A 9,453-nucleotide genomic window follows, 5' to 3' on the forward strand; every position below is an offset into this window, starting at 1 on the left:
ACTATGCCTAGATCCAAAAACTGTCTGGCTCGTAAAAGGATAGCAGCTTGGGACATTTTACCTGCCTTGGCCTACCCCTATAGCCTTTCATCCTGAACCAGAAGCCAGAGAATCCGCCGAGCAGCTAGCCTCAGCAGAGCAGCTGGCTTACATTGGCTCCATTATTGTAAGCCTCCCACTGTTTTTATTCCCTTATACGAATTGAGAAAGGAAATCGACTGGCTAATTTAGGAAAGAAAAGAGTGCTTGCAGCACTTGAAAATGCAACTCCAGCATCCCGCATTATGCTGAATAAACTGTAACGCACAGTCACCTTGCTGTTGATTGTACACTAAGATATAATGACGCGTCAGTTCCGTCGTCTGTACTAATATGCGCTGCAGGAAGAAAGCTTTTAGAGCTCTTGGATGTTTTTGCGGTGTTGCTACATAGATGTGCCGTAAATTGCAGGTGCAGTGCTTTTGCTGTCTACATTCACACTCCTGCGGAATATGCAAGTCAATGTTGCCCTCATTTTGCTATTTACTTAAAGTTGCTGTAGGCGGCGAGTTTTGGGGGGTAAAACCAAAGACTGTCCTTTAGGGAGTCGATACCTGCAGGGTCTTTCCTTCTCCCCTCTAGTCCCTGCGTTCTTTCTCCTTTTTGGGATGCGAACAATTGGTTGATTGTGTTGAGCCCCTCAGGAACCCTCCCGATGGCTTGTGAAGAGGTCATAAAGGCAGCGGTACCCATACTGTGATCTCCTTTGTTGCTGAGCCACGAAAGCGTATCCTGTCTTCTGCCTATGCTTCTCTTGCTCTCATGAATGGACTTGTCTGCTGTGGATATGGCTGTTTCACCGTGCTTAATGCTGTAGGGGAAGTATTCATTCTTGTCTACCTGTTCCGGGGCTCCGGATTCTATATGTTTCTCCTCTTGTTCTACCTCTACTTCTTGTGTTTGCGCATGCGCCCCGTGGGCATGGTGCACCATACCGCTGCTTTTACTGCGAATTTGATACGACTCACCATAGGTTGTGAGGGGTCCCCTTGACGACCCTGCGCTCCCTTTCACCACGGACGCTGCATCGCTTGCCAGCCACTGGGGCCCTGGGAGACCAGCGGGGGGGTGGTCGCTGAACCCCCACAGGGGTCCCCTTGTTACGGCTTCTCTGCAAAAATTGGCACAGGGTTTCGGAGGTGAGGATGATAGGACAGTATTGTTGGAACCGAAAAAAACTCCGTAGCTTGTCTCAAAGAAATTCATTCTGCGTCGGAAAGAGGCGTAGGTTTCTGATATTGAAGCATCCAGGAGAGCAACGCCGTCCGTGCGTTGGTGTCAGCTCGTTGGGGGCGAGAGAACAGCACGGGTCACTTTCGAATGAAACTAATCTATTAAACAAAACCGTCATATCCACTGACTTTAAATGACTGTTATTACCAAAATGAGCAAAATGGCACGCCAGAAAGTAGACATACAGCCCCAAAGTCCATAATTTTGGGTCACCAGGTGCCCTCGCCCGTCAGCGATTTAAAACCTATTGCTCAGCTTTTACGTTGTTTCCGAGAAGGACTTCCCGCAAATTATGCATTCAATGCTCTTTGCTAATGTTAAGGCTTGGATTATTATTAGGTACATTAATAGGGGACTTCCTCCTAAACCTTTTGCGGGGATATCGTAACTACAGAGTACAATGAAAGGCGACTTGCTATTGTTTGGGTCGGCTCTCCTCCTTCTGTGCGTCAGCCCCGAAGTATATAAGGAAGCGGAGAGCAAGGATGAATGAGATGCTTCGATGTAACGACAAATGCAGGACACCCCAGATGACGTTACTCAAGTAGATGTTGCATGGATGTTGTGTGTTGTGCCATTGGTGGTTCATCTTCAGTGGTGGATGCAAAAGACAGAAACCACATCACCCATTCAGAATGTCTTCCTTTACCAATCTTGCTCTCGCTGTTATAGCTTGCACGTCCGCAGTACAACAGCCGAGCACCAATTTCGGTAGTACAACCCAGCCCCAACGATCCTCTACCAGTAACAATAAATTTCCCAATGATCCCCTGTCTCTGGAAGAAGAAATCATTAATGCAGAGGTACTTTTGGGGGTTACGGATGGCAGGGGAGGTCAGTGCAATAGTAGTGCAGACTGCTCTGGGTCCTATGCTCGACAGTTAGGTATTCCCCGTGAAGCGTGCCGTACACATGAGACGCTGTGAGAGACTTTTATTCATAACTTTGGGCAAAAGTGCATTTAAAAGTCAAGAGTAGGCCGCCCCTCTAACTTCACTTTCCCTAGATCTCCCGTATGACACTCCCATCAAGCAGACATGCGAAACACTAGAGGCCTCGGTGGTTGTATCTACAGAATTGCTTGTGGTTCACGGTTGTGTGGAGCAAGAGAAGTTCGTGGTTAGATTAAATGCCAGCCTTTGTTAGTTTTGGGGAAAATTTATTTCATGCGTATACGGTCGCACGCTAGCAGCAGAGCTACTCTCTGCTGTGTCCCTTCTTTGCAAATCGATCCGTCTCAAAGACACCTGCCCATCGGAGGATCCAGCTGCTCGGCGTTGTATTGTATTCAAAAAACCTTACCCTATAATACAATGCACAGTTACTCCTGGAAATTTGCAATGCTCTACATGGTAATAGAGAGCAGTTGAGGTTTAGAATTGCCTTAGGTACGTTTCCTTGGCACAAACACCCGCAGCCTCATCCCTCCTACCCGTCTGTCCTCCCTCTCAAATCTTCGTCTTGCTCTTTCTGTAGTTTCTAAGCTCTTTGCGTTTTCGCCCTTTAAGTCGTTTTGGTTCTTTTATTCTGTCAGTCTCGTTATCGCCCTTCAATGTGTCCACGATTCTGAGCAGCTGAATGCCCCCCTCTTGCCACTTGAAAAGAGCTAGCCACATTTTTTTGCTTCTGAAGCGGACGTCCCTGGTGGTGTTCTCGCGCTAAATCCTGGCCCCAAATGCTGGATCAATGCAGAGGCCAGAGAGCCTAGCGTCGGCCTCTCTGGTCATTACAACGCCAATATTCCGAATGGGATTCCCCTCGAGCTGCCCCGAGCTAAACTTCTGAGGGACAAACTTTTCCTTCAAGGCCATAACATGTTTTAAAAGGCAGAAGAAAACTAGGGAAAGCACTAGGGATAACAACATTGCTCCTAGGAAGGAGAAGAGGCAAAGGGATGCAAAGACAGTCGCAAAGAAGTAGCATAGGGTTCCCATGCGGAAGAATACCACCGACCGATGGTAAGCCTTTTCCATTACTCCGATCACCTGAGAGGTCAGCAAAGCAGCAACGGCCGGATAGCACGCAATCACGAGCGGACCTAAAACCTTCCACATTCGTAAGCTTACGGCAACTGTACAGATGCGACCCAGTGGCCCAAGAATACGCTATCAGGAGCCAGCACAAGGTGCAAGAAATATATAAAACGGCAAAATGCCGAATACGCTGAAGCATACAATTAAAGGGAAGGTAAATAATTGCAGATCCCACAGATTGTCATGTCATGACTAAGATGTACCGAGGATGGCAAATAATTATCACGTTGCAACTCCACCTGCTGCGTAAACTAGCTCATCACCTAATTCCCTTGTTTTCTGGTTGCATGCAGTCCACACGCGCTAAGTTTCGCACGTGAGCATATCTCACATCAGAAAAGCAAACGGAGATGGGAAGAGGCAAAGGCAAGTTTTCTCGAGGGATCGGGTTGCACGCATATGATAGCTTCGTCTACCCTGTCCTTTACTCTATCTAACTTCCTGTGTATTACTTTCCATCTTTCCCTCCCTGGTTTTTTCTCCTATTGCTTCACTTACAACTCTGTATGACTCATCTCCCTGACCGATAAGCGCCTTTCCAGGCCCCCAGACCGTGCAGGTTGTACAGATCGCCAAGACTAAGAAATTAAGTCCCATGGCACCCGCTGCAGTGAGGGAAAAAATGAGATGGAAGCCTTGGGGACCCTTGGGTATGTCAGTCTGCAGCTGCATTACAGATGAGGCAAAACCGCCAAGGAAGGCCGCCAAAGTGCCGAACTTCTTCAAAACCTCCGTCCAATACTGCAGCTCTAACTGCCTCAAATGAAGATTCTGACGGGCTAGGCCTGCGATTACGTGCGCCTTATTGGCTTGCAGCATTATATCAAGGTTCCTTTCAAGAGTATAAACGATTTGTCAGCTGAGAGGTAACGAGTTAAACTGATGATGATATAGATTACAGTGCTTTGCCTTGAGGTTGAAGGGTACAAGGGGCCCTGGCACGACCAAAGTCGCGGAACCAAAATATAAAAGAGCAATTATTTCACAGATAAATTAAAGAGACTAAGTATAATATCAATTCGGTCACTTCAAAGTAAGTAGAAAAAGACAGAGACCCCTTTCCGATGTCGGAGGCGCCAGTCCAGTGGAGCGGTGCCGGTGTAGGCTCGTCGGTCGCATGCCATTCGAAAGCCTCCACTTGTAAAAGCACAACCCAACTATGCAACAAATACTCAAGAATTTGCTCTAGATTCCAGATAAACAGAATTTCGCTTCAAATGAAACAAAAAGCGCGGCCCAGTCACAATAACGAGGCTTTGGGAGGCAATATGGCGGCTGCGCTGTCTTCTCCGGTGCCCCGAAGATACTAGCTACTTTTAGCTATCTGCGTCCCATGCCTAACTTTTTGCATCAGAAAAATTATGGCAATTTTTAATTACGTCTAAGGGCCACCATAGTCCAATCTCTGCCTGCTATGTGAATCTGCAAGCGTGTAAATTATACACGGAATTGCATGCACAGCGGTCCTCTCATAGGCTTAGAACCCTTCTTTTGCCATAGCTCTTTCCCCTTATTTTAGGTGTTTCTTCTCTAACTCGATACTCAAAACCGGTTTGGATGTTTTCAAAACCCGTTACCACTGTTTTTCTCCGTGATACACTTCTTGATTCATGCTGCGATCGACTTGTTCTTCTGGAAAATTACCTCTGCCCCCTTCCAATGGTCCGCTCTGGTGCTCTTGAACCCCCTTCTGCAGTGAAGGCGCACCCCAGGCTGTTACAAGCGCCCCGTGGTCCCCTAACCTCACTACTCCGCGTGAGCTAATTAGCATTTCTACACATTCCGCTGATCCAGCACATCCTACTTTACCCACAAGAAATGTCTTCCAAACCATTGCCTTGCCAAAACAAGGCCCATGCAAGCTGTGCCCACTGAGCAAAAAGCCGAAAATTCTCCTGAATGCACTTGGTGGGATCTCTGACGGCCTCACAGGGTCTCTAACAAGATATTACAGAAAAGAGTCAAATGGAAGTACGCATAAATTTGTCCCGGTACAGATTCCATGTGACGCATTGGATGTGATGAGTTGGGTGCAAATAGAAGGCTTTGGGTTAAAATAGTGGGGACTATAAACAACTTGTCTACCACAGGGGGACGTCACACACGGCGGTACCGGGGACAATGAACAACTCGTCTACTACAGGTGGATGTCACACACATGGTAGCAAGATATGAGGCGTAAGTGTTTTGAGCTTAGAGTAGGGTTTACGAGGTGATCTGGCTATTCATACAGTAGAGGCGGGCCCGGACTGTATCGACAACCTGATGTACAAGAAGAGCCGTTTTTATTCTTTTGGCTACGTCCTCTGACTCCTGCCGTGCTAGGCCCCGCAGTCTGTCGAGACACTGTACGGCACACAATAGGTCAGCTGCAAAAAATAAAACACACAACGACTTGCCAAGGAACGCTAACATAAGTGCATGCGCTAGTGGCCTGCACCACAAGCAGCGGTATAAGAGACTCAGCTTACAAGCCGCAGCAAAATTCTATGAAGTACCAGCGTTGGGGCCTTACCTTTGTCTGCGTGTATGCGTGCCTGTGAAAGCCATGCGAGGTTCTGATGGAGAACTCCACTTGCAGTTAGTTTAACATTGTCTTGGGTATCACAGGAGGGAGGGTCATAGAGTGGTAATGGCATTACGGAATACAAGGAGCCCAGAAAAAACCCCAAGAGGTGCATAAGAACTCCCGAATCCTCAGGGACGAACGCAGCACGCGCGCTGCAGTGCACAGCCTTGTTTAGCTGTTCCTGAGAAAAAAATAAGCGAGTTGCGATAATTAAGATACCGAATGAATAAATTGAATGCACAAATACTGAAGGGGAACGGCTAAACTTTTGCTGCACAATACGTTGCTCGTATGCACAAAACGAAGAGTTTGTGACATGCAGGGCTTTTAGAAACTGAAAGGAGATGCGAAAACCGGCAGAAACACAGAAACTTAGCGTACAAATGCTGAATAGGCCGTCTCTACGGGATCACTGTCCAAGACGGGTAGAAGGGGCAGAAGAGGTTTAACGGCGGCAGCAACTACGGGGTCTTCCTCTCCAGCCTGTAAATACACAAGGCAAACACGAAAGAGCTTGGAAGGGCAAAGGATTAAAGACTGTGAAATGGGCAGTAGCAGCGCGCTTTTCTGTTGCCTGTACAAGGCAGCGTACTCATTTGGGCGTACTCTCGCCTGGAAGCTCATGTTGAGAGACCGACTCGGGGGCTCCTGCGTGTCTCTCTCACTAATACCTCCAGCAAAAACGACCTACAAGGGGCAACTACGGAAACAAAAAATGACCGATGTGGTAGAGGACAGCAGGATTGCCATCGAGTTGAATATACATACCTTCCACAGCTCACGGACGGCAGCTCCAATCGGCACACGGCGGAAAATCGCCGAGTCCACAGATGACAAAGCAACGCCGATTCGGCTCGCACTAACAGCGGTATTCATGCGCCACAGCAACGAGCCAAACTCCTGGAACAAGCCACAAGCCACCAGCAGTAGACTTTACACCCTTAGACAATACGCTAAAGCTGCTACGAGAACGGCCTACAGGGCTGCGGAGAACGGTTGGGGTTTAACAGTGTTCGACACTCGTATGTCATCGTGCATGCCATCGTGTGTAGCTTGGAGTTCAACGTTTGTACCTGCTGCAGCTCCTCTACTTGCGACTCAACTGCATGCATTTTCTCTTCATTTGTGGACAGCCAGTCCTGCATTTCGTCTTGCATTTCAAATAGTTCCCACGTCCTCGCCTCCACCACTGATAACGCTGCCTCCGCCTAGAAACATTGTGAGCACACCAAACCGTCAAACCTTATAGCGTTGTACGATGTACAGCAGCTTCAACTTCTGGAGATGTCATGCCACCAAGGGGTTGCATACGTAGTGAGGGACGTGCAAGCCCGAACACCCATGTCACCTGGGCTGCAAAAGCCTCCTTCGCGTCTCGCCGAAGCTGCAAAGATGCCACAAGCCGCAGCTAAAAAACTCCGAGAAGATTCCCTGTTGTACTTCAGCTGTCATGCACATCCCAAAACAGACTTCCTCTCGTGCATGCATACACGAATGCTTGTGGGGTCACGCTTCCCAACATGGCGACCATAGAACGGCAACTGTATCTACGGTAAACTGCGATTCACCACAAGCCGAGATCCACACGTGCTCACGTGCATTTTTTTCATAGAAATGGAATACAGGACACCAACCAACATGGATCCAAAAGCACATAACCTCACAGACATACTGCAGAACAGAGACCCCTCTAGAATTGTAGGCAGGTGTAAAGCTTGCTGCACAACTTGGAGACCTTCAAGCTCCTTTCGCGTCTGTTCGTTTACGATAGACAGCCAAATATCCTCTCTACCAATCAGCCATTCCACACGGCAAATAACGGGAATAGGGGAGAGACGGTCAATACCTGTGCGACTTGCTGATCTGCGAGGTGTTGCAGCTGTTTGTTCTTTGTTTCTGCCGCCTCCACTTCTCGATGAAGGTCCTCCAGCCGCTCCGCCTGCTGCAATGCATGCATACACAGCTCTTCCGGGGAGAGCTTACAGAGTCTGTTGGACTCCTCCTTTGAAAATGCCTCCCAGTCTGAGGCGGCTGGCAGGGAGCACTGGGCTGCACGCACGCGCACTCAAACACGGCCCGCCACAGTAGGCAATAGTGCAAAGATGCAAAGATGAAAAGTTACAGAACAACGCAGCCACGCATGCCACTAGAATCAGGGCAGCCAGGTCGCCTCCGTGCAAGCGCGCAAGCAAGCGGGCAGCGTGCTATGCTACCCCAGAATAAAGAGCGAATGCCAAGAGAATCGGCTGCCGATAATAAGATGCCCAACAGAATTAATATAGTCCCCATGCAATGCCTACAGGTATACTGAGGGTGAAGAAGGAAAAATGACACTTGATGCAGAAGACCTACGCGCAGCAGCGACGACGTCCTGTTTGGGAGCGCCAGAATCATCTTCTGCCTCTCCTGCTGCACCTTCCCCTTCTTTTAACGCGGTGTCCTGATGATTTTGTTGCTCTTTTTCTCCTTCAAGTTCCTCCGCTTGCTGATGCGCCTGCAAATCTCTGACGAAGGACTGACCTTCGTTTTCCCTGAGGTCTGCGGCTTCCCGTTCTGCGTCTGCTGCTTCAGCTGCTGTTACCTCTGTGGTGCCTGCTGCTCCTGCTGCTTCGGCGGTGAGCTCTCCTGCTGCCTCACTCGCTGCCTCAGCATCTGCTAGTGGTTGTGTTGCAACTTGTGAAGCATCATCCACCCCTGCAGCATTCGCTAGTTCAGCACCAGTTGCTGCTTCACTTGCAACACTAGCATTTGTGGCTCTTCTGTCTAGGGGAACCTGCTGCGGAGGAACTGTCTTTCGCTCAAACGGTCTTTCGCTAGAGCTGTTGCCTCCGGCAGTAACCACCGCTGCAACTGCCGTGGCAGCTGTTGCAACAGCAACCGCTGCTGCCAGCTTCAGATTCCTTTTGCTCTTATGCTTCCTTGATGACCCGTTTGTACCAGAGGAAGTCGAGTCTCCAGCAGAATGGGAACTACCTTCGGGGGAGGGGAAACCAAGAGCAACGTCTGGCACCCCTAAAGCACGCGCTGTCTCTGCGGCATTCAGAGCTGGGGATGTAAGGACCCCTCCACGGCTAGACGTTTTCGTGGAAAATAATCGGCTGCTGCTCCATGTGGTTCCCTGCAAAGGCCCCAATCGGAGTTTGAGCGAAGCCACTGGAGGCGCCAGGTAGGCGCTTGCCGACGGCCCCTCCCCAAACCGGCGTGGCAAGCGGCGAAGAGGGATGGGAGTAGAGGGGGATCCCCGCTGTGCTCGCTGTCTCAGCAGCGCGAGCTGCCAGGCAAGCGTAGACACTGGGGGCCCCCGAGTCATTTTGTTATACACAAAAGGAACACTTGAGGGCCCCCCGTTGTGAGGAGCCAGGGGGAAGGGGCCCTTGAGCGGCAGAATAAAAAGATACGCGGCAAAAAAAGAGAGAAGGAGTTCGAGCTCTCCTGAAGAGAAACACACACACACACTACACGGGATCGTGTCTCCCCCGATTGTTTGACGTGCATGCGCCTGTGCATGCAGCCCCAGGGGCCCCCCCGTTTGGGTTGTGATCCTCGCCTCATTTCGTTTACTTGTTTTGCGCCCCTCAT

General features: G+C 49.6%; 3 protein-coding genes across 3 annotated transcripts; all 3 read right to left on the minus strand.

Moving 5' to 3' along the window:
• Window positions 1–522: 522 nt before the first annotated feature.
• On the minus strand, window positions 523–1,245 carry LOC34618339. Its single transcript, XM_022731674.1, has one exon. The coding sequence runs from the start codon at window positions 1,243–1,245 to the stop codon at window positions 523–525; it is 723 nt and encodes a 240-aa protein (XP_022592833.1).
• Window positions 1,246–2,930: 1,685 nt separating this feature from the next.
• On the minus strand, window positions 2,931–4,124 carry LOC113146505. Its single transcript, XM_026334027.1, has 2 exons — window positions 3,800–4,124; window positions 2,931–3,109 (listed from the first exon to the last, which is right to left on the minus strand). The coding sequence occupies exons 1-2, from the start codon at window positions 4,122–4,124 to the stop codon at window positions 2,931–2,933; spliced, it is 504 nt and encodes a 167-aa protein (XP_026189812.1).
• Window positions 4,125–4,878: 754 nt separating this feature from the next.
• On the minus strand, window positions 4,879–9,184 carry LOC34618340. The gene is made up of 11 exons (XM_026334026.1): window positions 8,753–9,184; window positions 8,512–8,650; window positions 8,227–8,376; window positions 7,721–7,837; window positions 7,387–7,592; window positions 7,223–7,258; window positions 6,948–7,082; window positions 6,256–6,357; window positions 5,821–6,055; window positions 5,515–5,674; window positions 4,879–5,242 (listed from the first exon to the last, which is right to left on the minus strand). Exons 1-11 carry the CDS (start codon window positions 9,182–9,184, stop codon window positions 4,879–4,881), a joined length of 2,076 nt encoding a protein of 691 aa, XP_026189811.1.
• Window positions 9,185–9,453: the final 269 nt, after the last annotated feature.

Source organism: Cyclospora cayetanensis, unplaced genomic scaffold (assembly GCF_002999335.1).
Source record: "Cyclospora cayetanensis isolate NF1_C8 unplaced genomic scaffold, CcayRef3 CcayRef3_contig_342, whole genome shotgun sequence".
NCBI classification, from domain to species: Eukaryota; Apicomplexa; class Conoidasida; order Eucoccidiorida; family Eimeriidae; genus Cyclospora; species Cyclospora cayetanensis.